At 41.4% G+C, this 24,425-nt stretch overlaps 1 protein-coding gene across 2 annotated transcripts in view; it reads left to right on the top strand.

Moving 5' to 3' along the window:
* The window catches only part of ONECUT2 (one cut homeobox 2), a 72,381-nt gene that overhangs the window by 42,302 nt on the left and 5,654 nt on the right, over positions 1–24,425 (top strand). Inside the window, exon 2 of one of the 2 annotated variants that reach the window (XM_068271862.1) lies at positions 21,782–21,811. The exons of the other annotated variant lie outside the window; for it this stretch is intronic. Within the exon in view, the coding sequence (XP_068127963.1) occupies positions 21,782–21,811 (30 nt within the window). The remainder of the gene's footprint in view (positions 1–21,781; positions 21,812–24,425) is intronic. 2 annotated transcript variants of the gene reach the window in all.

Here is a 24,425-nt window from a genome sequence, read left to right as displayed (position 1 = left end):
CCTGGTAGTTGGGGTATTCTGTTCACAGAACTTGGCTGTGCATTGAATTTTCTTTGGTGAGTACTGCATCATGGGTCCCCACTTTGAATATGTAACCTTTAAAGCATATAGTGTGTAATCCAGCGTCTGCGGCAAACCTCAAAACGTTCTCCTCCACTTTGTACCGGCCATAAAAAAAGTAAATCGTTTGTGTTTAGTTATGTAATCCATAGTAAGCTATGTTAGTGAAACGTAGATAAAAATTTTTCCTCACACAGCAAACTTGTGTTTTTCCACAGTTGACTTAAGAGCTGTAGATAGATCGGCCCATGGCGTTCCCTCCTCCTGATTGGTTCACACACCTTCAGAGGCAGTGTGATGCGGGATGTAAAGATGTGCACATATATTGATTTACCATTAATGATATGGCTTTATTACCTACAGTAGTGATTACACCTGGAGACTGGCGCCAGCCTTTATCTGGGTATTATCGCTCTTCTGTTAACAGATGACCTCGTTAACCAGTTAAAGGCCAAAACCACCTAGAAGTAATATTTATGGCTCAGGTGGGAATTTGAGTGCTTTTTTAGCTTTTTATTATTAATCTCAGTGTGTCCCTGATATTTTCCCACAATAGCGTATGTTTCAATATTCTCCCAGAAGACCACAAAGAGTGCACTACTCTGTGTTGGTGGCTGAATGTAGGACCTGTTTGGGTCATGTCATAATCTGCTGATTTTGTATTGGACAAAGCAGTTGAACAGAATTCCTGTTCATCCATCAATGGCGTTATCAATGGCGTTATCAAGAGATATAAGAATGGTATATGGGTTACATTAAAGAACAGTAGAGAACTTAAAGTGTACCCAAAGCGAAGCTTGGATACAAGAAGACATACCTACCCAAGAAGAAGGAAGCCTCTGGGTCCTAATGAGGCCTTGTTCCTATTGCTGCTCACCGGGAAACTCCTTAACATCGGGGCTGCGCTCGTCTTCTGGCATGAGTGTGGCCCGGATTAGATTTCCGGCAAGGCCTTTGGAGGGGTCCATGAGCAGCAACAGGGGACATCATGGGAAGCATCTAAGGGATCCAGAGGCTTCCACTTTTCTTAGGTAAGTATTTATTTCTGGACCCGAGCTTTGGTTTGGGTACACTTTAGGTTAGGTAGCTAACATTACTTTTTTCATCTTCTCTGCGGAGCTCATTTTAAAACTGACTTTTAGAAAATATTGGCCTCAATTCTGGTAGCTATGTGAGGTAAATATTTTTTTTCTAGGTAAAATACCTCATGAGGTATTTTCCTCTTTTTTTTTAGCAATTTAGATTTTTCTCCATTTCCGAACATGAGGTAAAACATGAGGTAAATGCATAAAGTGTGGTAAAACATGAGGTATTTCAGCGGTAAGCATGCAGTGTATAAATATTAGTAGACTTTAATTGTCATCCATAAGTTAGGATAGTCTTTGGAAGATTTTTTGTATTGAGGGGGGGAGGTGTATTTGATTATGTAGCAACCTATGAAAAGTATTTTTATCGGCATCCCTTATAAAAAAAAATCCTGTAAATATTTGGAGTTTTATTTCTACTATTCTTTTTTATTACACAGCCTAAATAGGAATGACACTAAAATAGCAATAGGAACTCAATTAACAACTGCAAAATGCATACAAATTGACTTTACGGGCTGGTGCACACCAGAGCGGTTCTGAAGCATTTTTTAAAAACGCTTGCAGGGGGAAAACCGCTTGGCTAATAAAAGTGAATGGGATGGTGCACACCAGAGAGGTTCGTTTTTTCCACAAATGCAAACTCAGGGGCTGCAGCATTTTTGAGATTTCTGAGGCGTTTCTGCCTCAATGTTAAAGTATAGGAAAGTAGAAAACAGCTCTGAAAAATGCTAGATCAGAGCGGTTTCCCAGGCGTTTTTGTTAGAGAAGCTGTTCAGTAACAGCTTTACTGTAACAATATTTGTAATCTGATACACAAAAAACGCTCCCAAAAAGCTAGGCATGTTTATAAAACATGCCTAGAATCGCTCTGAAATCTTCTTCAAAAACCTCTAGCGTTTTGCAGATCTGCTAGAGGTTTTTGATGTGCACTGGGCCTACCTCCAGGCACAGGCAGGTCTTACACTGATCGGTAAATTATGTGCTAACATGCCCCCTAATTTCCATGAGAATAGCTATTTTCAGTAAAATTAATGCAAAAACCTCATGAATTACCTCATAATTTACCTCATGAGGTAAAACATGACTAAAACCTACCAGAATTGCTAAATGTCATTACCTCATGAGGTAAATTACCTCACATGAGGTAATTTGTTTGATAACCCTATCAGAATCCATTATATCCAATCTTTACTTATACAAAAGGTTTCTTCAATATAAAAGTTAATTTCGGTAAAATATTCCTTGCGACTCCTATGAATATGTATATGACAATTTTTTACAGAAACAAACTGTTGTGTTGAATGAACTTTTTTTTTATCAATAAAAATCGGATATACAGTAGTATTTTCCAAAAGTCGGTTGTATGAGTTTGATGAGAGACTGATATCCTTTGGCTAATATGATGATTTCAGAGGTTGAAGTGGGACACCATTAAGGATATTTTTGATATTCCCAATTTTTTACATTTGCGCTTATTTTAAAAACAAGTCTACAGAGAACTCTGATAGGTCTGTTACATTTGTGTTTTCCTGTACTGGAATACAACTGTAGCCACACCCTCTGCTTGTCCACCTGTTCTACTCCAGCCATACTATTGGTGCAGAGCCTGGCTTACGATCAGCTGAAATAGGTTACTAGTTGGCTTCGATTGCTGCCGATGGGCGATAGAAAGAAGCTCAGATGGAAAAGGAGCTACGACGTTTCTGTGAAAATAAGATCAAGTCTTATATTATTATTATTATTATTATTTGCTCCAATAGATGTGTAAGGGCTTATTTTCAGGGGCTGTCTTTCATGCTTTCCATGAACAACATTCTACATTTCTTCTAGAACAAAAAAAAAATCTATATTTATTCAAATACAGTCACAGAATCACATTCATCGTAAATCTACAAACTGTAAATTCCAAGCTATGCTCATCCTTTTAAGGGCCCAGGGTTTAAAGAGGGATTGTTAGCCACAAAATCAAATTCCATTTACCCACTGCTCTGTGTTCGGGATCCTCACCCTGCATTGCAATCTATTCAGAAATGTTTCTGCTGTAATAAATCTAATCTTAGTCAGCCTGACTCTATTTGGTACATTGCCGACAAGAAGGAAGCTTGTCCTCACCCCTCCCACATTCCTGCTCCTCACTGATTGGCTGAGGGCAGTTCAACGTGAAGCAGTTCAGATTTTAGTAAAAAAAAAAAGTAAGGGAGGAAATGACATCAGGATTGGCTTAAGTCAGAAGGAATCAAAATAGCAAATGTCAGGAGCAAAATTTTCTTTATTTACTATATAAAATTCACTGAAATCAAAACGTGGACAGTACAATACATCTTTTATGTAAGTAGAACAAGCACAGTAGTTATCTACTTGTATATGTGTGTTTTTTCCTGGCATAGTATAGCTGACCCTACTGCTTTAAATTGGGAAAGGAGGTGTTGAGGGGAGTGGTCAATTTACATACAAACAATCATTAACTAGTTAATTCTATCTGGACGACTATAGCCGTCCAGATAGGAGCCGCAGTAGTCTATCTGGACGCGTATCCGCGTCCAGTGTTGTTGCGGCGGGTGCGCAGAGTGAAGTCCCCCTCACTGTGAACTTAAAGGAATACTATCAATACCCAAGTGTTCTAAAACGACAGTGTGCAAATAATGTCTAAGTAGCTGTCTAAACATTTTCCTACTTTTCATGTTAAATATCAGAGGCAAAAGCTGTAATTTATTGAGGGTAGGATTTAGCTATATTGGGACAAATCAATTGCAGAAGAGGTGTCTGCTTCAATGCACAGCCAGAGTTGCATATCAGACTACAGAAAGCAAATATCAAACATATCAAACTCTGAAAGCAATAACAGTATGAATAGCTGTGACAATTAGTTACATTTCCTCTGCTCTCTTCAGACACGTCAGTCAGAAACACAGGGCACAGGATCTGCAGTTGTTGCGAGCTCTCTTCTCTGTCACACACAGAGCTGCACATAGAGTTAACTGATCAAGTGTGAGGGGAATTTCCCCTCTCCTCATGGCTCAGTCTGCCGTCAGTTTTGGCGTCAGTAAAGTTTGAATGTATATTGATAACAGTAAACAAAGAAGTTGCTACTAAAATGTATACACCAGTACTTAGCAGCACTTCCCAAACAATTCCTGTTTGGGAAGTGCTGCTGAAAGAAATATGTGAATCGATAGTATTCCTTTAAACAGCAATAAAATCCCAGCAGAGGTTCGAGTCTTTTCTTGTTTCAACCAAAGACGGAAGAAAATGGGATTGAGTTTGGCCTTCATGTTGCCACCAGCGATCAGTGAAAGTTTCGCTGGTCTGCCCACCATTCTTCCCCTGTGTTTAACAAAGTCAATTAAGATAGCTTATTATATGAGGGCCATTAAAGAAGTTAAATACATGTTCCATAGCCAGACCTGACAATGTGTTTATTTGCATCCTCGGTCAAATAGTTGCTGGTTACATAATGGTTTCGTACACAGTGGAGTACTTAACCTAATTTGTATTGATTGAAATTACTTTCAGTTGTACATACTTAATTCAGAGAGGTAGTCAAATTGATTTTAAGGCCGAGTTTTAGACATCATAACAACACACAGATCTATACAACTTCCCTAACAGCAGCGCACAACACATCGTTTCAGTGGGTTGTCCTGAATAGGATATTAAAGTGGCCCTGTTGTGCTGCCTTACTTGTGAATCCATAATTATCTCTTGAAGTAGACGTGTTTAACGAAAGCCCAGATGCTGTTTCTTATCTTAAATAATGTCCTTTTCTTTCAGTGAAAATCTATGACTAAGCTGAGGTTTTTTCTCACTGTCTGTTATGGTTGACTCTGTTGCTGGTGGTTGGCGAAGGTTTTTCTCAGGTTTTTTGATGAACCACTTCCCCTTGTGGGTGGAGGACTACTGTCCTCCATGTGACCACGGTATTGTGGCTCCCCAAATCACCCACCAATGATGAGGAGAACAGGCTACACTACAATGTGGAGATACAACGTTAGGGTACTGCTGAGAGTACGAACCTAGGACTGATGTTTACAGGGAGCAGACCAAATCAAGGTCATAAGCTGAGGTCAGGGGCTGGTGAAAACCAGGCAAAGTTGAGGTCATAGCCTGAGGTCAAGTGCTGATGGATATCAGGCTAGGTCGATGTCACAGACTGAGGTCAGGTGCTAGCAGATATCAGGCAAGGTCACAGGCCAAGGTCAGGTTCTTGCAGATATCAGGCAAGGTTAATGTCACTGGTCAAGATAAAGAGCTAGTGGATTTCAGTCAAGGTTGAGATCACAGACTGAGGTATGAGGGTGGTAAGGTTTTGGTCACAGGCATAAGTCTTATACTGGCTCAAAACCAGGAACAGTACAGAGCTGAAATGTGTTTCTGGTCAAGAGCTTTTATATGCACACCGCTCCTCTAATGTGGACAGGCCCAAAAACATTTACCTAAGATTGAAGCATAAAACCACAGCTGGTCAGCAGTAGCAGTCAGGCTAGACTAAGCTACATTAGATTAGTGCTGTAGTTGATTTTCACTGCAGCTTTGAAGTGGCTGTATAAAGTGATGGAAAGATTATCAAGGTAAGAGACAGCAACTCTGGTTTTCTTAAGAAAATCTGTAACATCAAAAGTTCCCCTGGGGGGTACTCACCTCGGGAGGGGAAAGCCTCAGGATCCTAATGAGGCTTCCCACGCCATCCTCCTTCCTTAGGGGGTCTCGCTGCAGTCCTCTGCACAGTGGCGATATAAATATTTACCTTCCTGGCTCCTGCGCAGGCGCTGTAGCGGCTTTCGGCTCCGAAATAGGCGGAAATACCCGATCGCCATCGGGTCTGCTCTACTGCGCAGGCGCAAGTCTCCGGCGCCTGCGCAGTAGAGCGGACCCGACTGAGATCGGGTATTTCCGTCTACTTCGGAGCCGAAAGCCGCCACAGCGCCCCCGCTGGAGCCTGCAAAGGTAAATATTGAACTAACTGTCGGGTCTGTCAGGCAGCTGTTTGGAGGGCTGCAGCGAGACCCCCGTGGGACAGAGGACGGCGTGGGAAGCCTCATTAGGATCCTGAGGCTTCCCCCACCCGAGGTGAGTACCCCCAGGGGAACTTTTTGAGTTTACAGTGTCTCTTTAGAGGGAACCTAAACTGACAAGGATATGGATTTTTCCTTTTAAATTAATACCAGTTGCCTGACTTTCCTGCGGATCCTGTGTCTCTAATACTTTCAGCCACAGCCCCTGAACAAGCCTGCAGATCACGTGGTCTGACTGAAGCCAGACTGGATTAGCTGCATGCTTTTTTCAGGTCTGTCATTCAGTCACTATTGCAGCCAAAGAGATCAGGAGGACTGCCAGGCAACTAGCATTGTTTAAAAGGAAACATCCATATCCCTCTCAGTTTAGGTTCCCTTTAAACACTTCTATTTCAGGATATAATGGGTTTCAAATGCATGATTAACAGATAAATACAGACTATTTGAGTGATTCACCAATGAAAAAATGTGGGCACTTGTCTAGTTAAGGGGACCCAGCCGGACATCTTTTAGACCAACGGCTGCTCTCTGCTCATGGCAGTTTGGTCGCATCCACTAATTTGTAAGAAATAGGGGACCCAGGGGGAAACACTAATGCTAACATTGCACACCAGGGCCTTTGGCCGCTGGGATTGTGGCATGGCTCTTGCTCCAGCTTGTGCATCTTTACTATTTAGTTGATGGCATTAGTCTGCTATTGGGACTCCTATTTTTTTTACAAACTAGTGGATGTAACCAAATAAGTTTTGGAATGCGGACATGTTGTGCTGTTGTGCAGTTTGTCATTTAGCTTGCGTGCATAGTATTTAAGTGAGTTGGTTGGCGTGTGTGTACGTACTTGTCATGTAAACAACTTGTTGTACGGTTAGTCATGTTGTATGGTTGGTCATGTTGTATGGTTGGTCATGTTGTACGGTTGGTCATGTTGTACGGTTGTTCATGTTGTACGGTTGGTCATGTTGTACGGTTGTTCATGTTGTACGGTTGGTCATGTTGTACGGTTGGTCATGTTGTATGATTGGTCATGTTGTATGGTTATGGTTGGTCATGTTGTATGGTTGGTCATGTTATACGGTTGGTCATGATGTATGGTTGGTCATGTTGTACGGTTGGTCATGTTGTGGGGTTGGTCATGTTGTAGGGTTGGTCATGTTGTACGGTTGGTCATGTTGTGGGTTTGGTTGCGCATTATGTTAGCATTTAGCTAACCAAGTGTATGGGAATTGGCAGGGGATAACCCTGTTGAGATATCAAGTAAAATGAACTACCCCCCACCAGTTGCCCGTACTCTTTAAATTCTCACCTGTCCCACTGTCTCCTTGCATCTTCAGTTGTTACCCCGATACAACTAGTGCCTGTACCACGTGATGTCACACACACACGCTTGGTGCCACGTGTTAAAGTCACTCGCAGTAATGGGGTGACAGCAGAGGAGACCAGGAGTCAAGTGAGGATTTACAGAGCACCGTGGGGACAGCGGCTGGGGACCATTGCGTACATCGGCCTTCTTAAATATCAAAGGGCATTGCCACCACACATCCGACTGAGATTTTCCAGCTTGTCCTGATACATTCATTTGTCAGATTTTGGCCCAAAATTGACTAAATCAGTGATGGGGCGGAGATGTTGCAGCACCGATTGATCGAATTGGCCAGAAAAATCACTAGATGTTTGGCCACCATAAAACTAACTTTGCCGTGCCTCCGATCACCTGCTATCGGCCCCGGTAATCCACCTTCAGTCCCATCAGTCGGGCTCTTCTATGCATGCCCGGCGTGCATGTGCCTCAGTGACGTAAATGTGAAGGCCACGCACGCGCAGAAGATCCCAACTGACTGAAGGCGTATTACCATGGCCGATTGCAGGCACCCGGAAGGACGGCAAGGGAGGCAACGATGGTCATGGGGCTGGAGGAAGCCCCAGGTAAGTATGACCCCCCCCCCCGTTTTCAGGTTCTCATTAAGTTGAAAACTCCATTTGGATTGTGCAGAACAAACGGCTAGGCCTTTTTTTCTTCTCCCCAGCGGTATATTTTAGCCATGCCTGTTCATCCATCTCTGCACGTGTGATGTGGCGGCACTTGCTGAGAGAGCACTTTTCTTGGCGAGTCACATGCTTTCTTGTACACACTAAGGACATTGCTATCTTATCACTCCAATGAAAAGCAAAGAAGCTTCTTGTTTAGTCCTTGAATACACAAGATGCTTTAATTACCCATTACGGTAACAAAGCTAAATGCATCGTCTTCAGTTTTCCAGTATTCAGGGGCTCCAGCTGGAAACCAAGACCATTATGCTGATTTAACTGCCTTTTTTTTTTAAAATAATATAATGTATGTATTATCCATCGCTAGAAATACATAAGTCAATGAATATTTAGGCTGTGCAAATGAACAAAAAAAAATGCATGCCTTCATTCGCAATCCAAGTCCGTTATTAAGAGATTAAATTGTTAGAATGTAGTCGGATGATTTTTCCTTTTTCTAAATTTTCTTCAGAATTTAAAATTATTAAAATGTTTTCTTTAGATTAGATTGTGAGCCCCTCTGATGGAAGTCAATATACTCTGTACAGCGCTGCAGAAGATGTCAGCAATATATAAATAATAATAAATAATAGAAATATTAAATACACTTCCGTTATCTTCAAGCCCGACTAAAAAAAAGCCAAGCTTATATTTGCTCACCACCTACGGTACTTCCTGTCAGCTATGGGCCTGCCTCCTCACTTTGGACTCATGGTTTCTACGAGGGATGAGTGCTCGAATTCCGCAATATTCTGATTTTTGTATTGGAGTGCAATTCCATGGAAGTCGGGACCACAGTATTCCAAGGTTAATTGGAAAGCTCCCATAATTTCAATCTTCACCAAATTTGCTGCCAGGTATCGTAGGGAGAATAGTAGGAGGAGGTAAAAAAAAAATCCAAAAACACTTGAAGTTTTTGAGAATGTCAATTTATAAGTAGCGCCAAGAATTTTTTTTAACCATTTACCGCCATCCTAACGTATTAAAACGTCATGCTTACCGCTATTAACAGCAACATGACGTTTTAATACGTCGCGCATTCCCGCCGCTGCTACCGCCGTGTGTCCGCCGCTACCGCCGCCATTACCGTCGGGATCCCGTGCTGGGCGATTGGGGAAGAGGACTGAACAGTCCTCTACCCAATCGCAGTGCCTGGAGTGAATGGACGTGACCGCGAACAGCGGCTACGTCCATTCACATAAACAGGAAATGTAACAGTTTAATAAAGTGTGTAAAAAAAAAAAAAAAAAAAAAGTGAACACGTCCTATGAGTGTTCACCAGCGCCATCTTGTGGCCAAAAAGTATATTACACTTACAAAATACATACATTTTCAAGTATATACACATCATTAATAAAATTACACTTCCAACCCTCCCCCCCAAAAAAAACACTTGTAAAAAAAAAAAATCAGCTTAAAAAAAATAAATAAATAGTTACCTTAGGGACTCAGCTTTTTTTATTCTATATTTTATGGGGGAAAATTAATTTTAATTTATTACATAGGGCTTGTAATTATGGCCAGAACAAACAGAAAAATAACCACTTATATTTCAAAATAATATACTGTCGCCATACATTGTGGTAGGGACATAATCTAAACGGTTTAATTATCGGGACCACTGGGCAAATAAAACGTGTTTGTTTTATCCACAGGAGAATGTTTAATTTTAAAACTATAAAGGCTGAACACTGAGAAATAATGATTTTTTTTCTTTTTTTTTCTGTTTTTCTCATTAAAATGCATTTAGAATAAAAAATTCTTAGCAAAATGTACTATCCACAGAAAGCCTAATTGGTGGCGAAAAAAACGAGGTATAGATCATTTTCTTGTGATAAGTAGTAATAAAGTTATTAGGGAATAAAAGGGAGGAGCGCTGACAACTGAAAATTGCTCTGGTCCGTTAGGATAAAAACCCTTATGGTGAACTGGTTAAGTCACTAAAATGATCATTTGTGGAATTCCACCATTTACATTAGATTCAATACTGCCAAATTCCCTTGGTGAATTGCAGAGCCCCCCCATGCATACTATCATCACCAAATTTACTAGCTATGATAGTAGGAATCGTGGGAACAAGTTAAAAAAGACATTGTCGTTTTTGAGAAAATTGTTTTTAAAAATGTTACAAAAATGTTTTTTCAAGTGTACAATGATGTTTTGCTGCAGTGTGCTTTAATATATACTACTTCTGATTACTGTAACGCATTTTATCAATTTAAAATAATACAGACAGCATGGGGTCCTCACTCCAAAGCCACTTTAGCCCCTTGCTATCCATACAGGACAGTATAGCCAGAATTTGGAGCCCGGACAGCGTGGGGCCTCATGGGAGGTAGGTGTCCGGCATTAGGAGGGAGGTAGTGTTAGGCATTAGGAGGGAGGGTAGTGTTGGCACTAGAAGGGGAGGTTAGTGTTAGACATTGAGGGATTAGTGTTAGGCATTTGGATGGGGTTAGTGTTAGGCATTAGGAGGGGTGGTTAGTGTTAGGCATTAGGAGGGAGGTAGTGTTACGCATTAGGAGGGAGGGTAGTGTTAGGCATAAGAGGGAGGATAGTGTTAGACATTGGGGGATTAGTGTTAGGCATTTGGATGGGGTTAGTGTTAGGCATTAGGAGGGGTGGTTAGTGTTAGGCATTAGGAGGGAGGTTGGTGTTAGACATGGGGGATTAGTGTTAGGCATTAGAAGGGGAGGTTAGTGTTAGACATTAGGAGGGAGGTTAGTGTTAGACATAGGGGGGGGGGGGTTAGTGATAGCCATTTGTAAGGAGGGTTAGTGTTAGGCATGGGGAAGTGGGTAGGTGTTAGACATTAGGAGGGAGGATTAGTGTGAAAATAGGGGACCAAGTAAGGCTCTAATAAAATCAGTAATAATATATTACCAATATTTTAATTGTCGGCATGAAATGGTTTCCAGTTGACCCGGCACCCTCACAGTACATTCTCCCTGGGGTACGGGTATTGCATGTTTCGAACCTAAGCTGCAGGTGACTGTTCCTCAACTGCTTTTGTTTAGGTGTTATAACTTTGTTTGATTAGACAGTGTGTCCAATAACTCTACTTCCAATAGCACCATACTTCAGTGATTCCCCCATCTTCTCCACAGATATAGACATTAGTGCTTGCCCAAGCCAAGCATTCACATTTATAAAACAGTGCTCAGGCCCAGTGCATTATTATTATTTGCTTGCAACAGTTCAACACAGCGACATACAGGCAGAATTATAATTACTTAATTGAGTTGATGGACTGTTTACGACGCAAACACCTTAAAGTGACAAAATCAATGCCCCGGCAATCCTTTTACGGAAGTGACCGTGGGCTCGGCAGGCACTCAGAAAGGAATGCCTTTTATCTGTGCACCGCGTATTAGAATGCTGATGCGGTCACTTTACATTGAGCCCTGAAACGATTAAGCTTTCACAATATTTTAAACAGATGTAATAAAGAGGCCCTGGCTGGCCTGAGAGCTTTTGTACCACAATCTAGCATGAAGCCAGTGGAGTGATTTATTAATAGTAATTGCCATTTACTAACTAGCTCTTCCTGGAAGCAGTGTAGTTACAAATGACTTTCCATATATATCCGTGTGCAATCATAGTGTAATATCCCCACCTACTCCTAGCCTCTTAGCTGTTCTCCTGAAGTCATCATATATCATGCACTCTCACACTGATTGAGTGTTCCTCGAATTGGAGTCAATTGTCATGATCGCTTTAAGTGAACCCCGAGGTGAAAAAAAACTGATGAGATAAACAAGTATATGTATCCTCCTACTCCTAAAAATGACTTTTTTTAAGTATCCAAAGGTTTTTGTTTTATATTTAAAGTCAATGGGAATCATTACAAAAAAAAAGCCCATACACTTAAAGACCACCTCCAGCCACAAAAGAAGTCTGAATGGCAATATATATATATGTAGTCTAGGCACTGTGTACAGTTAGATCAGGCATGGGGGAACTTGGCCCTCCAGCTGTTGAGGAACTACAAGTCCCACAATGCATTGCAGGAGTCTGACAGCCACAGTCATGACTTATAAAGGTAACTGCATTGAGGGATTTGTAGTTCTTTAACAGATGGAGGGCCAAGTTTGCCCATTCCTGAGTTAGATGAACATATAAATTTATATCTGGTACATCATATTGGATAGAACAGACTCAGATTTATATATGTAAGCAGTACTTCCTTATTCCTCCTGAAGCTGAAAACATTGTGCCCACCTCTTCAGCCTGGCTAACTCCCCTGCCCCTCCCTCCCCTGCTGTCTGCCTGCCTGGATCAAATTACTTCTCTTTTCACAAACTGTAGTACAGAGAATACACTGGAAAACTGCAGCAGCCTATCTTATAATGTCTGTCTGCTATAATTCTTATTTTAGATGTCTGCCTAGATTAGATCGCATGGACATGTGCGGTGGAGTTATGACATCAATCCCCCAGCATCCTTTGCACCTATGATTTGGAAAAAAAAATGCCAGGGTCCAATTTCACACTGGGGGCGGAGAGTTCAAGACCGTATGTGGAATACGCACCCTGGGAGTGAGAAAATCACACTTTATCATGTGTTATTTTATATATCTTGGCAACTTATTAGGTTTAAAGGAAACTGTAATTTTTTATTTAGGTACTCTGTAACTAAGGAGAGGGAAAGCTCTGGGTCCTACAGAGCCCTCCCTCTCCTCTCCCAGTGCCCTTGTTGTGGCGGCAGCTCCTCCATTTGAACACCCTGCCACAGGGGACTTCGAAAGTCTTCAGGAGCCGAGTCCTCCCGAAGACAGGCGGCTGCATACTGTGCGAGTGTGGGAGAGAGGGCACTCGCGCAGGCGCAATATGGCACAGCCTGTCTTCTAGAGCACTCGGGGTCTGGAAGACTTTCGAAGCCTCCCTTCGGAAGCGGACACAGGAGTATTTGATCAAATTGGTCGAATACTGCTACGGGGGGAGCCAGCGCTGTAACGGGGACCGGGAGAGGAGAGAAAAGGCTCTATAGGACCCAGAGCCTTCCTTCTCCTTAGGTAAGTATCTGGCTTTTTTTTCATAACGGTACCCAGTGACTTTGAACATTTACAAAGTAGGTTACATTTTTTACTGTCTCTTATCAGTGGCAGCCTATTAAGTGTCCCAGAGTTTTAAAAAAAGGTCAATAGTTCATGTATTTTATCTCTCCCTGTGCTCAGAAGTTGTATTCTGCCAGGAAAACTTTTATGGCTGTAATTTGCTTATCAGTGATGTTTACTTCTCGGCCTAGAAATTAAGTCTTTCAGGCAGCACAATAAATCAAGTAAAACAGCTTGGTTATTAATGTTTAGCACTCTACATACGCATTTCATGTCACATATATCGCCTTGGGTACACTTTAGGCCAACTCCAGGTATAGAGCTAAATCTAATGGACTAGTTAGCATAGTTTTCAAATGTTACCTCCTTTGCATCTATTGAGTCTCTTATGAAGTAAAAATTCCCGTTATGCAACATGTGGCCACATTACATCAAACTGCCTACCTGAAGGGGCTAGCAACATGCTCCATAGACGTGAGTAGAGCTACTGCTTGACACAGCATATTCATGTTCCTCACACTGCAAAGGGGAGGGGCACAGACACAGCTCTCTGAGAACTGCAGCCTGCGCCTATAGAAGTCTGTGCTGCAGGAAGTGGTGATAGCAATCCTAACCACATACTTCAACAGTGATTTGTTTGACGTTAGTTAATTAGTGAGCTTACACACAGGTGAAAATGTTCTTTGCCAGTGACTGTCCGCAGAAGACTAGGAAAATGGTTGTGTCTGCAGTTAGATCAGGGGTGTCAAACTCAAATAAAAAAAAGGCCGAAATTGTATACTGGGACTTAGTCGCGGGCCAACCTCAATGTCTAGTGGCCACCTCCCTTCATGATAAAGTTCCCAGGTGTCTAATGGTCCCTCTTCAACCCCTATACAGATCTCTGGTGTCTAGTGGTCCCCCCATACAGGTCACTGGGATCTAGTGACTTTCCCTGGTGTTCTAGGGCTTTATCTCCAATTTAGCTTCCCTGGTGGTCTACAATGGGCCAAACATAATGCAACATGCCGAAACCACTCAAGGGCCAAATGTAATGGCTCTGAGGGCCAGATTTGGCCCATGGGCCGGAATTTGACACATATGAGTTAGATGAACCTATTTCCATAATACTTTTTATTTGTACTCGGGAGAGGAGCCTATCTCAGGAAATGAACCTGATTATTCTGCAACACAACTGACCACTGTGAACCTAGCCTAAATCTTTACTAAAGCAACCAGTGGAAAGGATCTATACAGGGCTGTTTCTTTGGCAGTGGGGGCAGGGCGACCGCCCTGGGCGCAGACTGGCAAGTAGAAGAAGGGGGGCGCAGGTAGAAGGACATAACTGCTAGGGAGAGCGGTGCAGCCAAATGGAAGAAGGAAGATTACCAGCGCGATCACCTTCCTTGGCTCTTCCTGGGCTGCCTGCGTCAGACGTCAAGTCATCATCACGTCACCACCGCTTGATGACACCTGATGTCCTGTAGCAGTACTGCAGGCTGTCAGTGTGCGGCGCCCATGGAGGAGTCTGCTTTCCGGGGCTCTCTTCGCCTGTGTGTTTTCCTGGTCCCTGCTTCCTCCAGGAAGCAGGGAGTGGCTGGTCACTAGTAAGTAGGGATCACTGAGAAGAAAGAGGAGACTTTTCAGGCACTGCAGTGAATTGTGGTTTATTCAGTTGTCAGACCTCAGGCATTTCTATGCAAAAGGTAGGTTCGGTGGTCCCAGGTAGTGGATCCGTGTTGGAGTGACAATAGTATCATGGCAATAAGAAGTAGAAGTCCTACCATATTCTAGGTGGTCGGTGGTGGGTGCAGGGCAAAAAGGGGGTAGCCTAACAGCTGTTTCGCACGGTGGTGCTTCTTCCGAGTATGTTCTAGTTCCGAGGCTGTACAGTCCTCGACACTCACTAGTAAGTAGGCAGATCTACTTGTGGCCTGTGGTTGTGTGACTGTCCCTAAAGAGTCAGGGTTCACAAGTCCATGGTGGAGGGGCACAATTTTTACACCCTCGCCCTGGGTGCAATTTTGCCTAGAAACTGCACTGGATCTATATAAGGATGCCGTCCAGATTCATTATTCAGTTGCACACTATTTTAACAATTTAACCCAGCAACTGGTTTTGGACTAGTCCATCTCCTCATAGGGGATTCTCAGAATTTCCTTCATTCTTTTACAAAAGCATTCCATGTAAAGGTTCTATACAAAGATGCTGGCCAGACTCCCTACTCATTTACACACTTTTGTCAGTTGAACTGAGCAACTGCCATTCAGTGAGGCCTCATTCACATCTAAAATCGTAATCGCAAACGCCAGCATTTTGCGATTTTGTGCGGCATTTCTTTTTTCCCCTCCTGGCTCTCCACTCCACTGCACGCTGCGGTTTTTGGTAAAATTGCTTTTCTAAGCACTTTTCCGGTGCGTTTTTTAAATTCACACCCTGACGCAAGTCAGGAAGTGATATCTTTGACCCGGAAAAGAATAAATACTAGGTATTTATTCTTAAAAATGTAAACACAATCGCTGCACAAAGCGATTTTGTGAGCATTTGCGTTTTTCCTATACTTTCCATCGAGGCAAAATCGCCTCAAAAATGGTCCAGGCAGCGCTTTTCTGAGCGGATCGCAAACGAACTGCTCAGATGTGAACTCTCTCATAGGGAGTTATTGCACAAGCTTTTAGGGCGATTTTGAAAATCGCCTGTGGTTGAAAAACGGCAAATACGCCCTTAGTGTGAACAAGCCCTATATGCTTTTGAAAATAAAGAAAACCTTGAGAATTCCCCATAAGGAGATGGACTAGTCCAAAACCTGTAAGTTTCAGCGAGATAGGGAAAAAAAAGTTAATTTATATTGCGTTTTACTTGGGAATAACTGTACATTTAATACATATGATACACCTGCATTCTAAATTCAAAAATGTTATGCGATTGTGGTCCTTTAAAGTGGACCTGAACTCAGAACTTCCTCTCTGCTCTAAAAGATGCACAACAGCATAACAACCTTTCAAGAAAGGCATTTCTTTGTTACAGCTGAAACAAATCCTGCAATAAATCTGCACTGTTTCTACTTCCTGCTTTAATGGAAGCAGACATATTGTTAACATCCTGTGCTACCAAATAAGCTTATCTACCTTGGCAGTCAGGTGACGCAGGGGAGAGATCAAATTGCATCTTATGATTAGTCACAGATGAGGGGGAATTAGACAGGCTAAACTCTTTAAATACATACAGGGTGTATTTCTCTATGTTTCCCTCCTGTCCCGTGCAAGAGTTCCGCTTTAAGGGAAAGAGGACAGTTATTGGGAAAGGATTCTCAGCATTCATTGTAAATTCTGCTACAGCTCCCAGTGGGAAAAAATTGCAGACAAACTGATGTCATGCTGCTTCTTATTTCCTGTAGCGTCCATTTGGAGCAAGTCGCAGGCACATATTTCTCGCCTGTCTCAGGATACAACAGCCATGGAGAGTTTAGACCTTTTTTTTTATATTCAATCTCAAAAATGCTCTTTTTATTTAATGCAGGGAGAGTGGAAACGAAAGTAGAAAAGCAGTAAATTGTCCATACACAGCAAATGTACAACACTATGTCTCTGGCCACAATGCCTGTTCAAGAAAAATTACAGTAGACACAATGCAATAAAATGCCCCTACACAATGAAAACTAGAGGGGCAACAAGAGGGCAACTGAACATAAAAGAGGAGTCCCTAAATAGGAAAGAGAAGGCTGAAAATGGGGAACAACACATGAAAAAAGGGAAACTGATGTTCAAGGGGGCTGTTCATGAAAGAGAAGGTCTAGAATAAATACATAAAACACTTGGAAGAGGGGGCTGGACATGGAATGGGAGGGGCTGCAGTGCATGGTCGATACACATGGGAGAGGGGGCTGGTCATGGAATAGGAGGGGCTGCAGTACATGGATGATACACAGGGGAGAGGGGGCTGGACATGGAATGGGAGGGGCTGCAGTACATGGACGATACACATGGGTGAGGGGGCTGGACATGGAATGGGAGGGGGTGCAGTACATGGATGTTACACATAGAAGAGGGGGCTGGACATGGAATGAGAGGGGCTGCAGTACATGGATGTTACACATAGAAGAGGGGGCTGGACATGGAATGGGAGGGGCTGCAGTACATGGATGTTACACATAGAAGAGGGGGCTGGACATGGAATGGGAGGGGCTGCAGTACATGGACGATACACTTGGAAGAGGGGGCTGGACATGGAATGGGAGGGGCTGCAGTACATGGATGATACACTTGGAAGAGGGGACTGGACATGGAATGGGAGGAGCTGCAGTACATGGATGATACACATGGGAGAGGGGGCCATACACAAAATGGGAGGGGCGCTGCTGCACAAGAAAGTGGAGTCACAACATACTTGGCCTAGGGGCACAAAAAGTATAAATCCAGCCTTGTAAATACCATTATTATTGTTAGTAATAGAGATAGAAGCTATTAATTCTGAGTCAATGCAAATTTTATGCAAACTTAGAACAATAAGATTTTGCATTTGATTGGTCTATTTCAAACCTGAATAAATTAGCATCTTACTGACCACTCCCAGTTATTGTCAGCTAGGGTTGCAACAGTAAACTGAAAATTCACGGTATGATAACCGTCAAAAACAATACTGCGGTATGAGGGTATCACGGTATACAGTATTACACATTTATTCTCATTACAATTAACCTAGCTAGTATATGCTCAGGTACAGCTTCCTGCATCTCTGCTGCCTGATCTGTGTCTAGTAATTCTCAGCTATCTGCAATGCAACAGGTTCTCTTTAAAAATGAGATTATCTGCAGTGGTGGCAGTCAGGTGACGGGTCACAGGTGACCAAATTACAACTTAGTTCAACTTCTCACAGATGTGAGCGTAGCTGCAGTGGCAGTCAGCTGACACTGAAAGAGATCAAATTACAACATGTGCTGCGCTGCTCAGTCACAGATGAGAGAGCATTAGTCTCTATTCTCTAAATATATGCAGGGTGCATGTCTCGGTTTTCCTTCTGTCCTCAGTCAGGTGACAGGTCACAGATGGTGACACGGGATGGGAGAGATCAAATTACAACTTTTGCTTCTGTGCCACAGATGAGGGGGAATTAGACAGGCTAAACTCTCTCTATGCATACAGGGTGCAGTTCTCTATGTTTTCCTTGACTCTGTGCAAGAGTTCAGGTCCACTTTAAAAATGCTGGAAGTGCAATGGTGTGTCACTCAGGCAGGTAGGCCCTCTGGGTAATTGTGTCCCCACTCCCAGTGGGGGAACTTAGAGGCCGCTGAAGTGTCTGGGTGTGTGGGAGGAGAGTGGGGGCTAAGTAGAGGGGGACTACTGTCTCTGGCACTGATATACCTTATGGTGCTTGCTTTGCTCCTAATTGTCCGCAGGGGATCATGCATGCCTCTGCTTCCCACTTGTCCTCTCTATCCCCCTCCGTTATTAGTAACATGGTGCCCGCCGCCCAGGCTCCTTCTTGGCCGTTCAGGGAGTGTCATACAGTGTGAGAAGTGCGCACTATGCAGAGCCGCAGAACGAGCATCCTTTCATGACACAGAATAAGCGTTTGCACTCCAGCCACGGCCAGCAGCGCTCTGCCTATGCGATCCAGCCACGGCCGCGTCATCTACCCAGCACCTGCGCAGTCTGTCGTAAGCCTCCCGGCTCCCGCTACCAGGAACTAGCTTCGAGAGCTTGCTTTTGTAACGGAGGATGACAGAGAACAGGACAGTGGCGGGGGATGCGGAAATGGAGCCAAAAAACAGTATTTTCAAAAACTGCATGTTTTTTCCAACTACCACTCCTCCCAAAAAGAGTACAAAAGGACCCAAGCTGCCTTTACATTACCCTTCTATAGGGGACAACAGAGATAGTGGGGATGGCCTGCAGGATGGGTGGGTGGTCAGAATTTGAATTTTGTGGCTCTGTAGAATATACAAATGAAAGCCACGCTATCAATGGAACACCCTTGATAGTTTAAACTTTAATCCCCAAGCCTAGCCACAGTTTTCAAAGAGGGTCTGAAGCCTCCAAAAATACCTGTTTTTACTTGACAGTCCCCTTTGCATTAATGCCACACATGAAACGCTGCATCCCCTTGGCTGACTGCTCAATTAAAGCGGAATATAACCCTGCATTTCAACTTTGCTCTAAAACATTATTTACAGCATATTATATGCAACCAGCATTTTTTTTTACTAGACCAGCATTGGAAGGGTTACACACAGAGCTTTAAAGTTCCGTGGAGAGAAATGCTGCCGCAGCCGGAGTTTAGATAGGTAAACACAATGTAACAAGTGAGGAATATGACTCACTCTCTCTCTGTGTCTGGGAGCTCCTGCACAGTCAGAGAGTGTGTGTCACATTCCACACTTGTTACATTGTGTTTACTTAAATGTATCTATCCAAACTTCGGCTGCGGCAGCATTTCTCTCCACGGAACTTTAAAGCTCTGTGTGTAACCCTTCCAAAGCTGGTCTAGTAAAAAAAATGCTGGTTGCATATAATATGCTGTAAATAATGTTTTAGAGCAAAGTTGAATTGCAGGGTTATATTCCGCTTTAATACCCCCGAGGTGAGCAGAAGCTTAAAGGCATTTTGAAAGAGATTTACATTGTACCTCTGTACAAAAGCTCATACTTAAGAAGAGGGAAGCCTCTGGATCCTGTAGAGGCTTCCACGCCATTCTCTGGTCCCCTGCTGTCAAGGCCTTGTCAAAAATTACAACAGGGTCACGCTCCTCTTCAGACCTCTGTTAAGTCTCACTAATGTAAACTAGGGAGGGCATGGATTTAAAACATATTTCACTGGATAAGGTAAGTACAAATTAGATGGTACAAATTTGCGACAATCATCCAGGGTATCCCGAGCCACAGTGAGAAATGCTGTGTGGTACAGAGAGTACTTTTTTTTGTAAAATTCCATGCCAAGTTTACAGGATTACTCATTCTCTACAATGATCTCCAGCCTGAGAATTGCTGAGTAAAATCAGGTCTAATTAAAAGGCCCATAACCTTCAACCATAATGCTGCTAGCATAGCACACATTAGAAGAAAGAGGAATAATCTGTGTGGATGTTGTTTCTTTTTTTTGTTGGTGTTGTTGTTAACATTTAATTTTATTGTTTGATCCAATTCTACATATTTTTCTTTTCTCCAATACCCAGCACCATCATCAGAATATGCATATTTTTAATAATAGCTCCTTTAAAATATTCCATTTAAACTTGACATTTTGACTTGTTCAGAGGAGCAGAATGTGATTCTATTTTGATCTGAAGATCCATGTAGTTTGAATGGAATATTGTCAGTAGTGTTTATATATATATATATATATATACGGTGTATATATATATATATATATATATATATATATATATATATATATATATATATATATATATATATATATATATATATAAATTGATGAGCTGAAATTATGCACATGTGTAATTTCACATATAATTTGCAATTACGAGTCAAAACCCTAAATTTTGGTGAGCGTACAAATAATTTTATCGTAATGTCACATCGTAATTTCACTTTCAATAATTTTGCGTTGAGTTTTGTGTTTGCGTGTAATTAATTGTAATTTCGCAAACATTGATTATACAAAAAGTGGTCATAATTACACAAAATTGTGCGTAATTATGAATGCGCGATTATGAAAATAGTCCATATACTCATAATTACGCCAAACTTCACTTTTTTAGTAATAACGATTTTACAATTTTAATAATAATTGTAATTAAGCAAAATTACAAATTTACTATTACAATCCAATCAACACTGTATATATATATATATATATATACAGTGGCTTGCAAAAGTATTTGGCCCCCTTGAAGTTTTCCACATTTTGTCACATTACTGCCACAAAAATGAATCAATTTTATTGGAATTCCACATGAAAGACCAATACAAAGTGTTGTACACGTGAGAAGTGGAACGAACATCATACATGATTCCAAACATTTTTTACAAATAAATAACTGCAAAGTGGGGTGTGCATAATTATTCAGCCCCCTTTGGTCTGAGTGCAGTCACACCCCATGCGCACACCCCACTTTGCAGTTATTGATTTGTAAAAAATGTTGGGAATACTGTATGATTTTCATTCCACTTCTCACGTGTACACCACTTTGTGTTGGTCTTTCACGTGGAATTCCAATGAAATTGATTCATGTTTGTGGCAGTAATGTGACAAAATGTGGAAAACTTCAAGGGGGTCAAATACTTTTGCAAGCCACTGTATATATACTCCATATCTATACATATGTGTCTTTGGATTTTGCTGGCCATTGGAAAAAAATGTTTTTTGAAAATTTCTGCATATGCAGGCAGATGTACCTGCCTCACCAGCCGAACAATTTTTATTTATTTTTTTGTAGTTGGTGTGACGTCCTAAATACAAAAACATAGATATATAAATATAGATATTTATATAGCTATGCAATGCACAATGTGTTATAACATTTTTTTGTTAGCATTACACAGCAAAACAAGTTTTAATTGTATTTTTTTCCTTTTCATATTTACACTTGATGTTGCCCCGCAGCACCTGAATTCACCGATATCTTTCAGCCCTGTAAGTGCTTGTTCTTATAATTGGGGACCTGATTGGGGTGGTTTTCAAATGGCACATAATGTGCACACTTTATGTAATAGTTATTATTTTTACAGGTTATATTGCCTTCTTTTAAGAATAATTTTTGTTTTAAAAAAAATGCAGATTTCACTTGAGAAAGGGTTTTCATTTGAGAAAGGACTTTCATTTTCAATTTCAGCAAACCAGTTGTTTTACTGTGCAGATTTAGACAGTTAGGTACATATTTAGACAGTACTTTACCACATTGTGCTAAAGGTCTGGCTTGAACGGTATTCTCCATAATACTTCTATTAAAAATTCTGAATATGATTGGCTTGCAATTACCCCTGACATAGTTCAGGTTGGATCTTCACTTTAAAATTGCAACTTTTTTACATTTTATATTGCAGTGCAAAATAATGGCCCATATGTAATTATACTTTTCTCCTGATTTTTCTCCTAAGTGATACTTTCAAACTTGCCAATAAAATGCCCTTTAAATCAGCAGCAAGCAAAAACATACTTAAAGTGGTATAAAACCCTTTTTATATGCCATACGGTTATCATATTTGCATTTGTGCATAAGAATTATTATTCATTTAGAAATTACAAGTTCCCAAAAGTACAGTTTTTTGCTTTGAAAGCTGCCTTTGCATTTTATTCATAACTGGTTTTATTCATGTTGTATTGAAGGCAGTAATGCTTTCAGTGTCTCTCTGTGTCTGGGAGCTTCTGCACAGTCAGAGAATGTGTCACATTCCTCACTTGATACAATGAAGTAAACACAAGATAACATTATCACCACTTCAGATGCGTCCAGATTTCTCTACACTGAACTTTCAACTCCTGTGTTTAACCCTTTAAATGCTGTTCTAGTAAAAAAAAATAGTAGTAGTATATAATATGCTGCAAATATTTTTTTTTTAGAGCAAAGAAGAAATGCTGGGTTTCATTCCATTTTAAAATCGTTTTCATATTTTTTTCCACCTACTTTTTGGTGCTTTTTCAATTTCAAAGTACTGAAAAGTTATTCCTAATAGAAGATGAAAAATGATCTCCTAGGAGAAAACTCAGGGAAAAACTGAATTGCATATGGGCCAATAGTTTTTTACAATATAATATGTAAAGCAAACATCCATAGCTGTGGGTTTTATTGAAAATCATTACACACAGGTATATTATCACATAGATAAAGCAGCAAATGTCACTCGACTGAGCCAAACATTCCCGTTGGAAGGATGTCAGCCAATCACAAATTAAGAATTCGGAAGAATGTGTGGCTTGCAAACCATAAAGTTACACTAATATAATGTTTTAAAAGATTAGACATAATTGAAGCCTTTTATATATGTGCGTCAATAAAAGCAAATCCTAATGCACACATTAGTGTAAACTTTTAAGCAATGGAAAAAGTACCAAAAAGTCGGTGAAAAAGTACTGTCAAAGTTACTCTGAGTATTTTCTTGCTTGCTGGTGTGTTAAAAGGCATTTTATCCATAATGGGAAAATGTTACCTATTATTATTATTTTTATTTATAGAGCACCAACATATTTTGTAGCGCTATACAACGTGCAAACCATATAACAATAGGGATCATAGATACACGAGCAGTTCAACATACTGTACAATCAGGACAACTAGTGACACACGTACAGATACATAAAATTGATGTGTAGGTTCAATAACATCACCAATACTGATAGATGTTCATTTGATAAATTGCACAGAAACCGGAAACAAAGGGGGTAAGTCCCTGCCCTTGCAAGCTTACAATCTAGAGGGTGGTGAGGTTGAGACACTGCGGGAGTAGACAAAGGGGTTAGCAGATGAGGCAGTGGGCTTTAAATTCTTACTACAACAAGTTATAAACTTGCCTGAAAAGATGATGTAGTAGAGAAGAGGTCCTAGAACGGAGTCTTGTGGTACACCAACAGATAGTGGGTGTGGAGAGGAGTTAGTGATGAAATAGGAGACAGTGAAAGAGTGTCTAGACTAGGTAGGAGCTAATCCAAAAATAGGCTAAACCCTTGACGCCCAGTGACGTGAGTGTCTGAAGAGGCATTGAGTGATCCACAGTGTCAAAGGCAGAAGAAAGATCAACGAGTATTAGTACAGTATATTAACTTTTGGTTTTTGCAGCGAGAAGGTCGTTTTGAACCTTGGTGAGGACTGTTTCAGTGGAATGTTGAGATCGGAATCCAGACTGGAAGGGGTCTTACGAAGAGTTAGTAGGCAGGAAGTCAGTTCTGAAAAGATGTATTGTTGCAGCATTTTGGAAGCAAAGGGAAGAAGTGAGACTGGACGATAAATAGAGAGGGCTGTAGGGACCAAATACGTTTTTTTAAAATTAGTGGTGTTATGATTACTAGTTTAAGGAAGGGAAAATGCCAGTTGAGATGGAGAGAATGAAAATAATTGTTAGAGCAGGGATGATGGAAGAGGAGATCTGGGGATAAGATAAGCCATTAGAGAGGGTGTGGTCAGAATGAGTAACTGGCCAGGAAGAGAAGGGGAGGGTTAGTTTGAGGTAAGGAAAGTGGAGTAGGTGGTTGGATTGGTGAAAAGGGTTGCACTTGGAACCCAGGAGAAAAATTAAAACTTGAATTAATTTTG

The sequence above is a fragment of the Hyperolius riggenbachi genome, chromosome 1 (genome assembly GCF_040937935.1).
Source record: "Hyperolius riggenbachi isolate aHypRig1 chromosome 1, aHypRig1.pri, whole genome shotgun sequence".
Classification (NCBI taxonomy): domain Eukaryota; kingdom Metazoa; phylum Chordata; class Amphibia; order Anura; family Hyperoliidae; genus Hyperolius; species Hyperolius riggenbachi.
This window is presented reverse-complemented; position numbering and strand designations above follow the sequence as displayed.